We start from the raw sequence: 18,849 nt of genomic DNA on the forward strand, positions 1-18,849 counted from the left end.
ATTAACCTGAAACAAGCCATTATCCCTCTCATGATTATCGCCTTCCAGGGCTGGCTGCAAAAGGCTCCCAGGCTCCGTCTGACAGGGAAGGAGGCTGCCAGCTTTTACACACCCCTCACAGCCACCCTGCCTGTCCCACTCAGGGTGTGGCTGGATCCAGCTGACCAACCTGCAGAGGACAAAGCCAGAAACCTGTGCCTGAAGTGACACATGTCCCCCTTCTCCACTGACACCCAAGGCCCAGCAGTTGTGCCCTACAGCTCGGACAATCCCATTGAAAAGCATCCCTCTTCTCATGTCCTCGTAACAAACCAGGAGATCCTCAGGGCAGGCGTGGACCAGAGACATGAGTGCACGCGTGGCTCAAGGCAACATTGGCATTCACACTCAAATGCAATATGAGTTTCTCCATTTACTTTTTTTACAGTGTCTATATCTGCTCATTTCATGAGAAAGAAGCAGAGTATCAAGAGATACTCTCAAAGCCACAGGAATATAAAGTGTCCAAAAATAGAGAACTAGTTGGCTAAACCAACCACCAAAATGGTGCTATCCTCTCACCAAATTTTGTTTGAGAAGTGTGCAGACTCATGTTAGTGGCAGTTTGAGGAGACTGGGGACTTCAGTCTGCATCTGACCTTAGTCAAGGCACTTTTGTGGAGAACAGCCATCCTCAGGGGCTGTGTTAATTCTCCTATTAAAATCTCTGCTCTACACGTTCAGCAGGGGATTTTCAAAACCCCTTAAAGTGGTCAAATAAAAATTAGTCACCGTTTGGATCAGGCCCTGTGCTGTTCCCCAGTGGCGACTTTTTCCATAACAAACTGCACTCAAACTCCAGCTCGCCCAGCACCAGTCAGACACACTAAATAGGAGTTGTGAAGTACAGACCTGGAAAAAGGATTCATGCCCCCTCCACTTCTAGAGCTGAGTGCATTTCTCCAGGCAGTAAGGGCATTTTGACTAGTGGAACAGCAGGCACTATGGGACACACTTTTCTTACCTTAAGTTTTTCAAGCCCATGAAAAACAGCCTGTGCTTTTAAAGCCCTTTTGAGGCCCACCCAGTTGACTGCAGAGTGAAGTTAACTCACTCACGTACAGTGCCTCATTTCTGAGATGCACACTTAAGCCCAGGAAAAACACTCCACAGTACAGGCTCAGTATGTGCTTTTCAGTGCTAATAGTGTGGTAAAATCAAACCAAATTTCCTTTGGAAAAAGGCCACACATCACTCTCCAGTGAGGAGCATTACTGCCTAAATCACAACTTTCAAACATCTGCCATTACTGCTGAAAAACAGCTTAAGAAAACCATCAGCACCTAAAAGACATACCCTCCTCTTTTATTTTTCTCAGGAATAAATAACTAACTTTGCTCTTATTTGAAAGAACGGGATAGGAAAGAAAAGAAAAAATGAAAAATTTTCAGACCAGAAAGCAAGTATGACAAATCTCTGCCAACTGCAGAATGCCTCCCAGGCTCAGTCTGAAAACAGGATTTCAAAATTTCAAGTACCTTAATAATCTTTAATGCAATTCTAACTGCACCAGTCCCAGCTAAAAATGTACATTCTCTAGAATTTCTGTCACTTAAAATTCCCCGTGGATATGGGAAGAGTGAATGTGAGAAGTACATCACGGCAGATGTTTGTTGGTCATTGCTCTGCTAAGTGAAGAACAGCCAGCTTCCTCCTAACAGCTGATCACCAGACCTGGCACTGCAAGCAAGAGCAGATCCAGCCTGGGACTCAACCACTGCAGCCAGGCCATAACTCCTTGGGAAAGGCTGAGCTGCACCATCTGGGGTTGGCTCGTACCTTGCCATGGGGGCATCTGCATTCCTCTGATGTTCAGCCTCGCTCTGCAGACACACACACACAAGGAGCAAAAATAGAGACTGTACATCCTGGGGATGTGGTTTGGGTTTTCCCTCCTGACAGCAAATGGGGATCAGCCCTCTAAGTTCTGTCCAAAGGCAGGTATGTTGCCAAGAAAGCCACCAAGACAGTGTTTCCATGCATGTGATACCAAGGAACAGGGTGACAGGATTAAAAATAAACCTTGTAGAGCAAGCTTTGATCATGCATTCGAGGCTCTATGAGCTGTGAGCATTACAGCCATACTCATGGATTGGAATTTGACTGCTCCAGCAAAGAAAATGGTGTCCTGGAGTCACTTGTAATGAGGCACTCCCAGGGCAGTCCTGATGGCACACAGAGTGTGTAAAAGCCCAGCTGCGAAGCTAAGGGCCAGCCAGCACCCCAAAGCCACTTTGTCCTGGGGATGTTTGAGCTAGGCCTAATGTGTTGTGGAGCTTGTAACACCAAAGTGCTCTGGGGAGAACGAAAAGGAACAGTCTCTGACATACCATTCCTCATTTAATTCCCTCAGGAGTGGGATAGTGCCAGAGCTGGCCAGAGTAATTAAGCACACCATCTGGGCCTCTGAATCTCATGTACAAATAGACTAAGCCTGCATCTAGTTAACCCTTCTGCAACCAGTCATACACTGAGAGAAGTTACACACTAGGATGAACAAATATTTGGAGTAGGCACAAGCGGTACAGCTGTAGAGCCTTACACAGGCACACTCAGCACTGCCAGGCTGAATTAGACACTCTTCAATCCAGCCAAGGGAAGGGGCAAATGAGCCAAGGATGAACACAGGGGTGCCATCTGAAAATGATCAACCACAACACTAAAAACAATGGTTGTGATCTTTCAGACTTGTCAGTAAAGGCAGTCAACCCTTTCCACAGAATGAAATTTAAAAAACCAACAAAAGTGACCCTCTCAGCAAGAGCTGGGGACTGGCCAGATCACAGCTGCCTCTACTGAAGGGTTTCCGAGGTTCAAATGTTGCAAGTCAGGAGAGGAGCCAGTGTCCAGATGGTGCACTGCAGATAGAAAGCAGCAGAAGTCCTCACAAGAGAAACCCTGAGTAAGGGCAGCAAATGGGCCTCCTTGGACAGAGATCATTAGAAGAAAAAAACCTTGGGGGCTTCTGAAGACGCGTGGAAAACTCTCACTGTATTTTGTTTAACTGTAGTCAGAGAAATAAAATTTGGTTTAATTAACTTAGGCAGAAATTAGGTTACAGCACATCTTCTCTCAATTTATTTTATTCTATTGACTTCCAATCCTAAGAAGTCCTAAAGGGCCAAACTTCAGGTGGCCACAGAAGAAGCAGCATATCATCATCCAGATAATAGAGGTGGTCATCAGGAAAACCTCAGCTAGAGAGAAGAGCAGAGGTGCTGAAATATTTGTTTACTAAAACAAATACATTTGAGCAGTGAGATTTTCACAATGACTGGATTCAAGAAAGTGGAGAAGGCAGTCAGATACTGTACTTCCCAGATGACACAGAGATTCGCAACTGATGATACGATACTGGTCATGTTAAGAGACTATGGAAAGACTAAACAATAGACAGGTAACACTCAGGATTGAGGAGAGAAAGATTAAGTTCAGGCATAAAGCTGTAGAGAGTCCAATCTGTGATGTGAGCTGTTCTTAACCATGCAAATACTGCGGTTCATTCCAGCAGTAAGAGGCCAACTCAGTTAAGAAAAACACCTGTTAAGCCCTGCCCGAGTCACAACAGTGTTAAGGCTTAAGGAACAAACGTTTGCTTCACCTTCAAAACTGCTTCACTGAAAAGCACTTTGGTGCTGTACAAAAACACAAGCATCCCTGGGGAAAATGAGACACGTGATAAGCATAAAGAGCTCTAGACCAGCTGAGAAAGCCCACTGCCCTCTCTCAGCCTACCTTCAGACACGGAACAATGGACATGCAGAGAAAAGGAAGCTGACCAGTTCAAAAACACACTCATGATGTCTCCAGGCTATGTCATACAACTTTCTGGCTAATCAAATATTCCTCAGTGATTCTGGAAACGGTGTTGTAGTAAAATACAGGATTTATGTTCTGTTACCACACCATGTATTCAAGCAGCTTTGGAAGCCAGGGAGCACCTTCCTCCAAGGATCTCAAGGAGCACAGCCTGCATATGCAAAGGAAGGAGAGCAGGAACACCATCTTGTTTCCTTCTTTTACTACCAGGGCACACAAAAAATGCATTGCTTTATTTTAATAAGCCATGAAGCTGCCTCTTATTCCTTTACAGTCTTTTTCCTTAATATGTGCTCTGCAATCTTTGACATGCTTGAGCGCCTTGATGAAAGCAAAGAGCAAAGAAGGAAAACATGGAGCTGTGAGCAAGGGAACCAATAAATGATGTGCAGTGGAGACACTGCTGAGGTTGCGAGGAAAAGGTACAGCCTGATGGATAAAGCAAATGGGCAGAAATGTGCATTCTTCTCCATTTTGCTACTGGCTTCCAAAGTGGTTATGGAGCAACCCATCTCCTTCACCTGTTAAAGGAGAACAATAATGCTAACTTATCACAGGGAAGAATAAAGATGAGCAATCTCATGTCTTTGGAGAGTGCTTTGAGAACTTGAAATGGAAGGTATTATAAAACTCCATGTCATTGTTTTCCACAAACAGTGGAAAGTACAGATTAATTTGAATGGGAACCGCTATCCATGTACAATGCCTTCATGTGGTACATCCATGGCAGGCCAGGATCTGTTTAGATTTATGTTTTATTTCAGTAACATGAGAAGGGAGATTTAGTGGTAGCACAGGAGGAACAAATGAAATCCCAAGGCCTTTCTTCATTGCCAGATCTTCCTCTGTAAGTCCTGTTTATTGCGTTTTTCCTGCAGCAACAAAACCACAGCAGCAGTGGCTATTACTGTTTCCATATACAAACCATATTAGACAGCATTTACAATATTAGCTGTCAAATAATATCCTTCCCTCTACCACCCACTCCTTAATATACAGCCACTGATGTGAGAAAATGAAAATTTGGGTATTGGGAAGGGGGGCATCTCTTCAGGCAGGGATATTATCTGCAGGGCATGCCAGGAAGAAACTCAGAAATGAAAAGGAAAGATAAAAGGGCAAAATCTGAAGAATTTTCCATGGAGATGACTGTGCTTGAATTTTCTAAGGTATGTGCTGTTACCCTGCTACCAACCGCCTCTTTCAAATGATGTGAAAAGCTGTGATCTCTATCTGTATTCCTGCAAGAAACTGATTGCTCAAACAATGCACAATTAAAAACAAATTTTTGCTTTCCAACAAAACATAATGATACGTTTTGTGTTTACATAAGTGCTTTCAGCCTGGGATCTCAAAATAATTTTGACTTTTATTATCCTCATTGCAATAGAGCAAAAAGCTGCAGTCCCTTTTTATCAACAAGACAACTGAGGCACAAAGATGTGGTGCGAGCAGGTTATGGTCACAGAGGACAGTTGGAGGATTACGAGTGGAATCCAAGTAGCCCGACTCACAGAGCCACGAAAATACAGAACCTCATCCCTCATCCTCCATGTGTTTAGCCTAAATCAATCACATCCCCCAACCCTGTCTGCTGCCACAAATATGCCAGCTCCAGTGCAAGCACAGCTCACCTTGGACACACACACCCACCTCAAAGCAAGCACAACACACCCGCCCTCCCTTGTGCACAACCCACTTGCTGAGAACTTCCCTAGGACAAGTGAAAGACCCAAACAGCTCCACCATCACCTGCAGCAAAGAGAGGCACAGGATCACCTCTGGTGTCCCAAAGATGTCCTGTACTGTGCATCAAAAGGGAGACCAAGCTGAACCAATGGCCCCTGAAATCCTGGTGAAGCTCTTTCCTGTACAGCGTAATACTAAAAGAGTTTATTTAAAAAGAAAACCAGACTGTCCTGGCACCACGCAGAGCCATTCACTGGGCCTTGCAGAATGCCACCAGATCAAAATGGTGGCACTGTAAAGTCCCTTTTGCAGTGATGTACAGGACCACAGATGGCACAAGGCAGCAAGGGATCACAATCTATCCCCCAGCCATTTTCCCTGAAGATAAATCTGTTGTCAGCCACTGAGAATCCTCTCACCTCTAAAGCTACCAAAAAAAAAAAAACCAGGAGTCTGGCCAGTGACTTGCAGTCACTCCTTGCAGTCCTGTATATGTCCATCCTTCCACAAATACCAGATCACATGGGAAGGAAAAAGCTGATACCTTCAAAATGCAAAGCTTGTGTACATGAACACACACAGTGAAAGATACCTCTGGTTGTGCTGACAGCTTTGACACTCTCCCAAATTGCTTCTGCAAATGCAATTGTTCATCTTCTGTCAAAACACAAGGAAATAAGTTTGCTCTTTGGTGGCAGTTTCTTAATGGGGAAGAGGAATTAGCATCAGCCTTCAATACAAAAATGAAGGTCCACTTCATCATCACAGTCAATTCCGTGCAGGACTATGGGGCCTAAGTGACCACCTGCTCTCAACCCATTGATCCAGCCTGGAGGGAAGGCAGGAAGACAGAAACTATGTCAAGCAGACATTATTTCAGGGGACCCTTACACTATACTGGGATTGTGTCACTGCTGGTATTTCTACAGCAGACTGGACTACAGTTCTTCTGTGGGCATAAAATAGAATGTTTGGTGAGCTAAAAGAGACAATCTAATATTTACTATCTTAACCACCCATCCAGATAACATCAGTGTCAAGATTATTTTCATCTCATTAAATTGGAAGGAACTTCAAGCACTAGATTCAGGTTCATGAAGGGTCAACATGTGACACCCCCTGGATTAAAAACTTACAAATATACACATAAATCAGTGTCGTTAAAACTAGATGAAGTTAACTTTTAGTTTCACTGATAACTCTTAATGTCAACTTTTAAAATAATTCCAAAAATAGATGAAAAGTTTTAAAAGGAAATTTTCATTTAGAAGTGAAATTGTCTTAAAGACTTCTGTGGGGGGAAAAAAGAAACCAAACCCCTTTAATTTATAAAGTAATGCTTACAGGAGTTTCCACTAACATATGATGCTATTAAACTTGCTTAATTTGCTTACCAGGGCATCTGTTTATGGAGGTGTTTTAGAGGGTGGAGGGGGAAGAGGGTTTGTCTAGGGGTTTTTTGTATTTTGCTTTTTAGGGTTTTTTTTTTTCCCTAAATAAGCTGCAGGATGCTGTGGTGTGGGCAGAAGCATCACCTTTAGTTACTGGAAAATTCTGCCTGTCCATAAAGCCTTTGCAAGAGCCAACCATCAGGGGGAAGTACTCTGCTTCAGGAATGTGCAGAATCTGGCACTTTCCCTTGTTGAATTACATCTGATTGGTGATTGCCCAGTCCCCGAATTTGTCAAGGTCTCTCTGCAGGGCCTCCCTGCTCTCCAGAGAATCAACAGCTCCTCCCAATTCTGTACTGTCTGCAAACTTGCTCAGTATCCCTTCCAGCCCCGCATCCAAGTCATTAATGAAGACGTTGAAGAGCACAGGGCCGAGGATGGAGCCCTGCAGAGCCCCACTGGTGAGAGGTCCCCAGTCTGATGTCACCCCATTCAGAGCAGCCCTTTGTGCCCGAGTCGTGAGCCAGCTGCTCACCCATTGCATGGTGATCCAGCCATGTGCTCACACAGAGCACCCAGCCACTGCACAGGAGGAGGAACATGGCACTGCCAGGGCCACCCAGGCAGCAATTCCCCCGAGCAACAACTAAACCCTTTTCCTCCATGCTGGAGACAATAGCAGTACTTCTTTCACTCGAAGGACAAGTATCACAGGGGGAAGCAGATCCAGTATTAGCATGCTCATCTCTGCAAAACATGTGGGGATACCTGCCAGGGACACATGAACTGGGGACAGAGGGAATTAAGACATAGGGTGCAGCTACATGTCACAGCATGGGTATTTCCCCAGCAATATCTGATGTGGTCACAGCCCTGGGTTGCTCAGTTTTAAGTAGCTATATTTTACATTTTCCTGCAAATAATTTTTTTTGATACCTCTGTCCATTTCCCACAGTTATACAGCACTTTACAGACGTCAGCATAATAGGTGACACCAACCCCTTCAAAAAAGCTTGCCTGATGTTTCTTACTCCATGTACAGTCCCTAAATATTACAGTAATAAGTGCTTTGTAAAGGGCAATAAATAGAATCTACAGATTTTGACACCTGCTACTGTAACAGGCACTTTCCAAAGATGAGGAACAACAAAATGTTCAGAAAATTTCCAGCGTCTGAAAACCTAATTCCCTAAAACAGAACCTGATGTAAAAAAGGCATCTATTTTCGAGAGCTATTATCACTCACAAATCCCTTCTTTTTACCAAGGCAAAGGTACTGAGCTAATGGATCTTTTATAAAATACATTTTCACTAAAAGGTTTTCTTGTGACAATTTCAAAGCCATTACAGGTGCAAAGTCCCTTACAGAAATTACTAGTCTAGACTAAAAGACTCAATTCTTAAGATCAATCATTATTTAATATTTTTTAAGCATCTCTCTCTTTATTTATGCACCAACAAAAATGAAATTAAATGCTTTATAAAATATTCAAAGGCTTGTAAAAATCACAAAATGAAGACATTTTGACTTAAGCAATGGTTAACATTTCTAAATGTCAACAAAGTATTTATTCATCCATAAAACATGGATAACATCTTGGGACAAACAAGCAGTGATATTTTCTCAGGCATCAGTCACAAAGTACAATACTAATCTAACTTGGAACTAAGTACTAATGTACTCGACACAACAACACAAAAAGCACCACCCACAAATTCTGGAGTTGTTATAACGGCTTTCATCCTTGTTCTGTCAGGCATCGCATGGGACAGTTTCAGAGGCAGGAAAGGAATATTTAAAGCTGGCCTGTGTGTAGGAAAATTCCTCCCTGGGGTGCTAGGTGATCCTGATATGCCAGCTGAAACAAAAAGCTTCCTCTCCTCATGGCAGAGGAAAAAAAAATAACAATGACAAAAAAGCACCCATAATGTTCATCCCTTTACTGCACCAGCTGCTGACCAGCAGTGCAGTGACTCACGATGTTACCACTGAAGTTTTAGTAAGCAGCCATCAGATCTGCACATCACCAAGACACCTCCTGACGTGTCCACAAGCTATGGCTGCATGGTTGCCTTCAGACTCAGGTGGCAACTGATGACTCTTTTTTGTAATTTTCATCACAGATAGGAAGAACAGTGACTTCCTTAGAAAAAAATCAAGGTGTGAAACTGGAGAACAAATATGATCTGGTTCAATTCAAGCCCCAGGAAATAAATAGCTAAGGAGTTCATAAACTGCATTCTGCCCATGGAATAAACATATTCTTATTAAGAAGGGAAAAGTACCTTTCATCACAGCTCAGAACCCTGAAGGTGACATGTAAAGGGATAACCACCTCAGTTTTGAGTTTTGTTTTTATTGGTTTATGAACTATGACTTTTTTTTTAAAATGCATTTACATTTTACAAGGTACTTTCCTGTTGATTTCTTACATGTGAAGTCTGGTTATTTTCTGGAAGCTGTTATAAAGACTTGAAAAAATGTGAAAGGTTATTTATCATAAGTCTAAATCCAGGGAAACTGTAAGAGTCATTAGTGGATAGGATTGCAATCAGGCTATTTAGAAGTTTGGGGAATTGGGCGGTTGTAGTTATGATGTGTGGGTTCAGCTGTGTAAAGAAGGCTGCTTGCATATTATCTTACTTTCTAATATCAATTATACAGCATTTGAAGGAGAGTAACCTATTTTTTAAAGATTCTGCATCTTCATTCAGTTGTACAAAGCAGTTATAAGCTGCTGCTGGCCCACCAGGTTATGTACTTGATCCTGACACAGGCTGAAACAGGCTGAACTCTGGACACACACCAGTGTCCTTCAAGAAGATCAGAAATTATAGTTCCCCTATTTTCAGAACTGCTTTGAACTATCACAGGCAAGCTTGAACATTCTATTGCCAGTGGACCCAAAAGGTTTGTAGGACAGTCAAAAAGCAACACTGCACAGGAAGGACACAGTAACAGCCACTGAACATTTGCCTCAGCATTGCCAACATCAAGAGATGCCAAAAGGCTAATATCGCCCAAGATCACAGATACTACATTTTCTGATGCAAAACTTGACCAGGTGGTAAAAAGAAGTATCTATGCAACAACATAGGATTTAGGCTATCACTGCTTTCTAAAATCTTTATAATTGCTTCTTCCTGAATGCCTGCATTTTGTCTGCAATGCAGGAAGTACTTTCTCAAGCTTTAAACCAATTGAAGGAAGCTTTTTGGTTTGGATCTGTCTTGCGTACCCAGCATTACAACCTTAGGTATTTGCAAGGCACAAGTTTAAATATCTTTTCTGAACAGCAGTTTGCTAATGACCTTGCTTTCCCCACTGGAGACCTTACACACAGCTCAGTATTTAGTAGAGGAAGCAAGTCCATGAGTACAACTTCCTAAAAATCACAGCTCTGTGATGAACCACAGACACACAGCACAGAATAGGAAGACTGATGTTGGGATATACAATAGAACAGAGCTTCTTCAAAGTTTTTTGGCTGTGTAGGTAAAATGTACATTTTGAGCAACAACAGAGAAAGTTTGGGGTTGGGGAGTGAGAAGCAGTGGATACCAGAGGGGTAAAGAAGGCTGGGAATGAGATGAAAGCTCTTTGGACATAGTGAACCTAGGAGCCAAGAGAAAAGAAAGGAGTTTGAGGAAATCCCTTTATTTGTACACATTCTGCACTTCCCCTTGACTCTCTCCCCCTATCCCCATCCTCTGGGACACAGCACCCTTTTTAGTTTAACCTGAGACCCCCTAACCTTCTGCTTGCAACCCACTTCTACCATAAAGTCTCCTCCTCCAACCTTTTGCCCCAACACAAATCTCTTTTCACTCTCTCCTGCTAGAAAGTGCTTGAGAGGAGGAAAGGGCAGGGCTGGCCATTACTCCACTCTTACACACAGGGCAGAGAAAGGGTAGGATCAGGAGGGACAGAGTCTCCAGAGGGCAGGGATTCTGCTCCACTCATGCCAGGAGTGGAGCAGGAGCAGAGGTGAGGGCTGTGATTTTTTGCTATTATGAGACACATCTCAGAGCAGTTGTCATCCCAGCTCCCACTGTCCCTTCCCTGGCTTCCCAAACAGCCTGCCTGAACACAGCTCTGCTTACACAGTGGCCTCTCAGAGCAAAGGTCTGCTCTGCTTTGGGGCTGGTGGAGCAGACTGCCAGGAAGTCTTCTAGCTTGGTGACAGAGGGCTAGAAGATGTCACTGGAATAAAGTATAGCAAGGCAGGGGCTGGAGGTGCAGAGCCAGGAAGAGCTCCTAAAAGGCATTGCAAAATAGAGGCAGGGGCAGGATGGGAGAGCTCCTCACCACTTCTGAAGAAAATCAGGCCATCTGCCATCTCAGCCAGCCTGTCCTCTGCCCTGGGTCAGCTCTGGACAGGCTGACTCTGGACAGCCTGGTTCTCTATGGATTTGTAACACTCTGGCTTTGAGGGAAATGCTGCTTCTGCAAAGCACCCCATGGTGCTGGGTGGGCCTAATGCCAAGCACAAGTTGTCAGGTAAATTCCAACCCCAGGGCTCAAGAAGTAACATATCCTGAAAGAATGCCAAACCAGAGGAATCTTCACAATGGGGACTACACAGTGCAGGAGATAAATGGACAACATACTGAAACAGAATAAATCCAACAAACTGCAGCTGGACTACAAGGAACTTATTGGAAAACAGCTATTTATTGCTCCGACTGAGCCTGGCCAAACAGTGCTGTGAAGCAAACCCTGCCTGAGAAAATGATACATAAACAGACAGAACTTGATGTGAGAAATGAAAAGGCAAGAAAGGATAGAAAGAAGATAGGTAACTTCCAAAAGGTCTTCCAAGTTTTTTGTGTGTCTAGAGAGAAAATATCAAGTGCCATATTCCAGAGCTGGGGGCTAGGGATCAACTGCCATCTTACCACAGAGTAGCTGGCATCAGCAATGCTGTCACACTAGCTTTTAACTGCTCCTTCCAGCCCTACAATTGATTTGTTTTATGAGATTCTGTGAAATGTCTAAACTGTATGGGACTCAGTTTCCTTAGCTCCAAAATAGAGCAGCTGTTTATCTTTTTCATTGGGACTTTGAATTTCTGTCACTCTGTAGCCTACTCCCTCAGCTTTACCCTCATGAATACACGTGGCAGCTTAAGCCCTAACTGCTACGCTCTGATGAAGGTTCAGACTTCTGTTCATGCTGCTAGTGCCAGAACAGGAGGAGAGAGCAGAAAAAATGAGAGAAAGCAGATGCTCTCAAAGTGAGCCAGTCTGAGAGATGCTCCCACTGCTCATGGCCCCTGGGTGACCATCTTCATGAAGGGAGAACAAAAGTAGTGGAAGAGGAGAAGGAAACCAAAGGAGAAGAGGAGAGAAGACTTAAGATAGATGTTGAAAGACAAAAGAACCATAAAGAGATGAGGAGATGGAACATAGGATAAGGAAAAAGAGGGAAAAAAAAACAGAGAAGGGGCAGTTATCTACTGAATTAAAAGTAAGAGTGTGGCCATCCTACTCCATGTCAGTGCATTTACCATGAGCTTCTGTGAAGTGTGTGGGGGTCATTTTTAATATGGATGGTACTCCCCTTAAAGGGATACATATCTTAAAGGACTGAGCACAAGATGAAAATGATTCACAGTTTCAGTACTAGTTCTCTGGATACCCCTGAGCCTCAACGTTTGCATCAAATGGAGAAAATCCCATTATCCTCACAAGGGATTAGTGAGCCCAAATTCCACTTTTTGTTTCCCAGGAACTTGGAAGCCACTTCTTGGCTTTAAACTTGTTTCAGAACAGCAAAAATGAGTTGACCTGTACTAAAAATCAAGAGACCTACTTTCTCCAGGCTTAATACAGCCATACCATTAGATGGCCTGAAAATTAAACAGATTAGCCCTAGGTAGTGTTAACAGATGGCATGGCAGGGCACACACATGGCAGAGCAGCAAGGCACCACTTGGTCATCTCCCTGCTCTGCTGTTAAACTTGTGGTGCTCCAAAGTTGTATTCAGCAATGGGCATTGGCCCCAGTTTGCTCCACTGGCAAAGTCATCTTTGCCTGGGAATAGGACAAAGACTGAAGCCCTGTACTTGTCATGCAAAAGAACACATTTCAAAAGCCACTCTGGGACTCCTTGTTACAGTTCCTGCTAAAGGGACTGTACAGTGAAGTCAACTAATACCAGCAGCAGCAAAGAAACTCAAAGAGACAAGGAACAATTACAAATGCCAGCCAGAAAGGAGCAGGGAAGGAAAGAACAACTTAAGTCGTCATTAAAGGGTTGCAAGCACACAGAGAAAGGAGCACAAAGCCCCTTCAAAAGGGGACTGCAGACAATTTTCCAAAACATCTGTTGAGAAGACACTGTCTGTATGTTGCAGGGGAGCCCTTGAAGAAACAGTGCTGAAGGAAGAGAGCACCTTCTTGCTAGCCAGGATAGCCCGGCAGTACAAGAAACAAATATTCAAAGCAAGCTTTGCCACTTCTTAATATCCCTCTGCAAACCTTCCCCTCCTCTCTACCTGTACCCCAGCAGAATAAGGGAGCACAACAAGCCCTGCCAGGGGCAGATTCATTACCAGCTTTCAGGGGAAGCACGACGATAGGTTTTCACTTGACTCTGAAGCAGCAATACTATGGGCATGTGGTACATAGGCAGTCCCTATGAGTGAAGTGCACCCATTTTCCCTTCGGAAAATGTTTTGCGCGTTGCCTGCAGCAGAGCAAATGCACTGCCATCTCGTGGTGCTTTGGAATCACTCACACCACGTAAAAAGCCAGGCTAATCAACAAATGCAGAAATGGTGCTCATCATACTGCATCTGTGCTGGGGCCCGAGCAGGCACACTCAGGACCGTGAGCAAAACGCCAGTGTGGGTGAGCAGTAACACAATCCCTGTCATTCCCATAAGCGGTGGCTCGAGGCTCTAGGTCTCAAAAAGATCTAGTTCCCCCCCGTTCAGACAACTCATCAGACATGCACCCAAGCAAACACAGCTCCTGTTTCACACAGAGATGCCCCAGGGACCAGGACAAACGACACGAATTTGGGCAGCAACATGAGGTGGAAATATCTGACAACGCAGGGCAGGCTGTGTTTACCCCAGGTAGCAAGAGATGCTCTTCTCACTGCCCACCTTCCATAAAACCTTGTGCTGCAGTGTGGCACAGCATTAAAGGCATCTCTAATCAATTCTGATTAAAGCCCAGGACCACACGCAAAATTCAAGCCCTAGAACTGTACACATACTGTGGAGAAAGCTTTTTTTTTTTAAGGCCAGCACCTTCCTCATCTGAGATTGTGAAGATCCAGGGAGTTAATATAAACCAGCAGCAAACAGGGAACAAAGACCTTGCGTATAAATACCTCATCAGTACGTAGAAAGACAGCCATGCAAAAGCAAAAGGAAACAGACTTGTATATCTTATTCAATTTCATTCATCAAAAGTAGTTTTAGGATACAGTGGTGGTTCCAAAGATGTCCTAGGATTACTTTTCCTCCTCAAGATCAGCACTGGATGAATGGGTGCACATATGCTTTGGTTATGCTCTGTTATTTTAAGCTACTGGCATGGCACTAAATCCCAAATTAACATGGCCTTAGAGATTCCATTTCACCTCCATACAGAAACCTGAATTCTGACTCTTTCAATTAGCAAATGGAGCTCATTGCTGCCCTAAGATGAAAGCCTCACAAACCTTTACAGCCTACACGATGTCCAGTTCTGCTGCTGTGAAAACACACCTGCCTGCTCAGCACCAACCCTTCCGGCCTCTGCCCTGCTGTGGGCCAGCAGACGTCCCTACCAGAGAGCAAAGGTAACATTAACTCCAGTTCTGCCATCAGTGAAGGTAAAAAGCCAAGTCTCAAAAGCAGGAAAAGTTTTCTTTGGTTATCTGTGACTTGGCTATTAATTCTCCAGAAAACAAAAAATGAACTCTGTCCCCACATTTCCTCCTTTTCCTGCATATGCCTAAACAATCTTTCCTAGGTAGACACTACCTCCCTCTCCCCCAAACCCCGCTCAGCCCAAACATGTCTCCAAGCAAGCTTTAGGGATAGGAAGAGTAAGCCCACCTGACCCTAAAAAAGGCTGAATTGATGCATTGGTTGTCTCTTCACCCCTTCATACACCTTCTTCACTCTTAACTCTCTCATTAATATATTAATATAGTTCTTGTTTCACTGTCAAATATCCATGTGCCAGTAAAACAGTCATCAGTCAAAAATCTGTGTAACTCAGATTTGAAAAATCTCAAAAAGACAAACATGAAATAACAGGCAGTACATGTGTATGCTTAAAAAGGAAAATCCTAAACTAACATTTTAAAGGACCTTCTAAAGAAGCCAGAAATTTTTTGTCCCTTTTATAAGAGAGAAGACAGAGGCAAGAGAAAGAGAGTAAGAACCTTAAAATGGATGGAGTAATGCAATTGACCAAATTCCCTCAGTGCATACAGGACACACCTGCACCCCCATACACACTGTGTGAGAGGTCTCCACGTGATCTTGAGCTTACCAGATAGAAAATGCTACACAGCAGCTCTCATATACAATAGACTTGCAAGTGTAAGGATTCCCTACATTTTGTGGGAATTCTGCTGGGAAGAGATGCAAAGCCTCACGTATCTCAAGGGTGCAAACAATCGGCAGCAGGTTAGGAAAAAAAATCCACACAGCCTCTGAGCCTCAAAAGGTTTGCAGCCAGAGGAGGGAGAAGAGAAAGCTGTAGTGGCTTTTATTATGGTTATTCTCCTTACTGAAAGCTATAAAAAAGGACACCAAAGGGAGGATGAGGATGGCAGCAAAGACTGCCAAAGCTTACAGCAGTTTTAGAAGGTGCCTAAATCAGGCTCAGGGCTCTAGCACCTCTCAGCAATAGCTAAAAAAATCTACAGAGTGCAATAAAGTGTAGAAAATAGATCAAATCCTCTTCCAGATGCACAATCTGATCTTTTATTACACATTGTCCTTCCACTTACATTTGCATACCCATGTGCCATATTAATAAATACGTACACGTACAAAAAGGTTTAATAGACACATATATACATAATGCTGAAATGAATTCAAAGCTTTAGTGAGAAACACTGTAGACAGTGAGAATACTGTTAAGTCAGGTAGAGCTTGTTTCAATGTCTCTCACCAGAGAAAAATAGTTCAGATGACTCCCTACAGAAAACAAGCAGAATGGAATATCTACAGATTTTGTCAGGAATTTATCCTAAGCACAACTCAGGTTTATGGAGCAAGTCTCCTGGTGACTTACAAGACACAGATTAGCCACTAACAACCCAGACATGTGCAAGCTCTACAGGGTGGAGTTCCTCTTCTGCAACCTTCAACAGCCTTTTGCTCATGGCACAGAGGAAGGATGCGATGCTGGAGTGAGGGCAGTGCCTTGCCCTAAAAGGCTCTGTGGCTTTGCCCCTTGTGAAAGTTGGAGGATATGGACAGGAAAACATCTCAAGTCAACATGTCCCTTCATATTTAATAGTCAAAAAGGGAAGTGTGGAACAGACTTAGCTTCAAGAAGAAGATTAAATGAATTTGTCTGCCCGGCAGAGGTTACACAGAAGGCTAAACTGAATTTTTTGTGTGTCCTACTGGTTCATAGGCATGAAAGTAAATGTCTTGGTTTAGGGGCAGTAAGTGGCTGTAATCCTTTACTGAAAGTGGCTCCATTATGTGGGCTCAACATTTCATTTAATTTAAAACTGTCATGTTCGTGTATGGGTCTTTATGCCTTTTCCCTTGTTCATCTGATTAGTTATCCCAGTGAAAAACTGTGTGCAGAGATGGCAAAACAACACCAATTCAGAGGCCCACGTGTATGAGCAGCCCTGCCTTGACACAGCAAAGCCACTTCCCCAGCTCTCACACCACTCACTGCCCCACTGCACATCACATGGGCTGTGGGCCTCTGGTGATCTGGGCTGGGAAGCTGATTCAGAAGAAAATTAAGCATTTTTTCCCCCTCTGTGGGTCCTTATGAAGTAGAATCAGCTCCTTGATCCAAGTCACTGTACAGGCACCCAAGGTTTGGTCTGGCAGCAGTGAGGAGATGGCAGAGAGGAAGGAAGAGTGGCAGGAAACAGCACGCTACAGATAGAAACATGCACATCACAGGACTTCAAGTGACAACATCACAAACTGCAGTGCCTCTGTTCCATACTAAGAAGGCTTCATAGCCTACTTCCAAAACTTTATGCTATCATATATTCTCTATATGCTCCACGATAAAAAAGGTCTTTTTAGAACAATACAAAGAGCTTTCTAAAGTGCTGCTAGGACTGTGTTACTCATTTTTTCAGCACAAGCACCAGGTGCCTTAGTTATAACCACTCCAACCACAGAGGGCTCAGAGGGAGCTGTTAAAACTGGGGGGAAAAGAATTATTAAAAAGGACATAAAAATAGCTGTCATATCCAAAAATATCTTAACTCTTATCTCAGACCTTCTGAAAGCTGTAGGAGAGAGTTTTTCCCACAGGGAAAAGAGGGTGACTTCCCACACATAACTCCCATCTCAAGCTTGCATGGCTGCAAGTTACCTGACTTGCACCACATCCTATCATTTTGTCCAAAGGATCAAGCACAAAATGATGACCATTCTAGGCCATGTTAACTACCTGGCAGAAAAGAATAATATCATGGTAGGAGAGGAAGCATTACTCTGCCAGGCTGATTCTTTTTTATTTAGTGTCAGTATTTAATTTTTTTAAGATGCTGGAATACACTCAGAAAAAATAAATTACTGAACAGAAGCCAGCTGACAACGTATTTAATTGGTATCACATGACTTCTCATTTTAATATCACCTCTACATCTGTGAGGGGACATTCATGTGCATCTAATCTACAACTGCTGCCAAGAAACATTGAAAGAGTAATTTTCTCTGTTTACATAGGTCCTATGTTGTGTTATCTTTTCCAGCTCCAAAACAAGCAGAGGGAGCATCTGTTAACTGGAAAAAAAAAAAACAACCCCAAACCAATTCCCAGGGCAGAGGAGATATTATCCAACATTGTGCAGGTGTCTCAAATAATGCATTACAGCCAGGTTAATTTTACACCTATTGGAAACAAAGAATTATGGAAAAAGATTTTAAGTGACACTCATATAATGTATTTCCATCCCACATATACTTCATGGCATAATTGCAAAGGATGGGAACGTTATTTACATCCCTCAAGAAAATTGACAAATATGAGAAAATATTAAAAAAAAAAAAAAAAAAAGAAAAAGCAAAGTAAAATCTTAGTTTTCATGCCAAAAATCGGGCTCCACTTATTAGCTCATTCAGAGTTAGTTATACAGGTGTTTCAGAGTTCCCTTTACATCCAAGAGCCAGAATTTCACTAAGGCTCATAAAGCTGCTCTTCAGAGCCTTTCTCTCTAGCTGTCCAGTCATAATCCAAAATTCAGTCTCAAGTGTTGCATATTTACCATCACTGTGTATTTCATTCATGTAGGTAAGAAATCAGACTGAAGAATATGCTAGCAGTTTACCACTGGGATTAAACTGACTCTTATTTTTGTTCTTTTAAGGCTGTGTTGCTTGTGGGAGGAAAAAAAGAAACCAGCGCTGCTGCCTCTGTTGGTTTTTTCTCCTTTGAACAGTTGATAAACACAACTATTTTCCTGTTCTTTCAAAGCCTTAGATACCAATGTAATTCCAGTTTGGTTTCTGCTATGTCCATACATAAGCATTACTATCTGTTCCTTGGACTTTCTGAAGTACCTGTGACAGTAGCAGAGCAATGACAAACAACTTTGATGGAAAAGGTGGGTTTTTGTTAGAGCAACTGATAGAAACACCAAGATGCAGTCAGGCACACAACCCCTTCTCCCAGGGAGAGACATGACCTCTTCCTAAAAACATCATCTCTTCTTGCAAGAATTGATGTAATTATATGCTGAAACCATCA

The 18,849-nt window shown here is 43.2% G+C and overlaps 1 protein-coding gene across 3 annotated transcripts in view; it reads right to left on the bottom strand.

The window, feature by feature from the left end:
• Positions 1 to 18,849, bottom strand: part of TMEM178B (transmembrane protein 178B) — a 213,633-nt gene that overhangs the window by 108,411 nt on the left and 86,373 nt on the right. Inside the window, exons 3-4 of one of the 3 annotated variants that reach the window (XM_069003154.1) lie at positions 6,140 to 6,204; positions 3,859 to 4,379 (exon numbers count right to left, since the gene is read on the bottom strand). The exons of the other annotated variants lie outside the window; for them this stretch is intronic. Of the exons in view, the coding sequence (XP_068859255.1) occupies positions 4,119 to 4,379; positions 6,140 to 6,204 (326 nt within the window). The 3' untranslated portion in view covers positions 3,859 to 4,118. Of the gene's footprint in view, positions 1 to 3,858; positions 4,380 to 6,139; positions 6,205 to 18,849 lie in introns of those variants that run through there. 3 annotated transcript variants of the gene reach the window in all.

Source organism: Aphelocoma coerulescens, chromosome 1A, assembly GCF_041296385.1.
Source record: "Aphelocoma coerulescens isolate FSJ_1873_10779 chromosome 1A, UR_Acoe_1.0, whole genome shotgun sequence".
Lineage (NCBI taxonomy): Eukaryota > Metazoa > Chordata > Aves > Passeriformes > Corvidae > Aphelocoma > Aphelocoma coerulescens.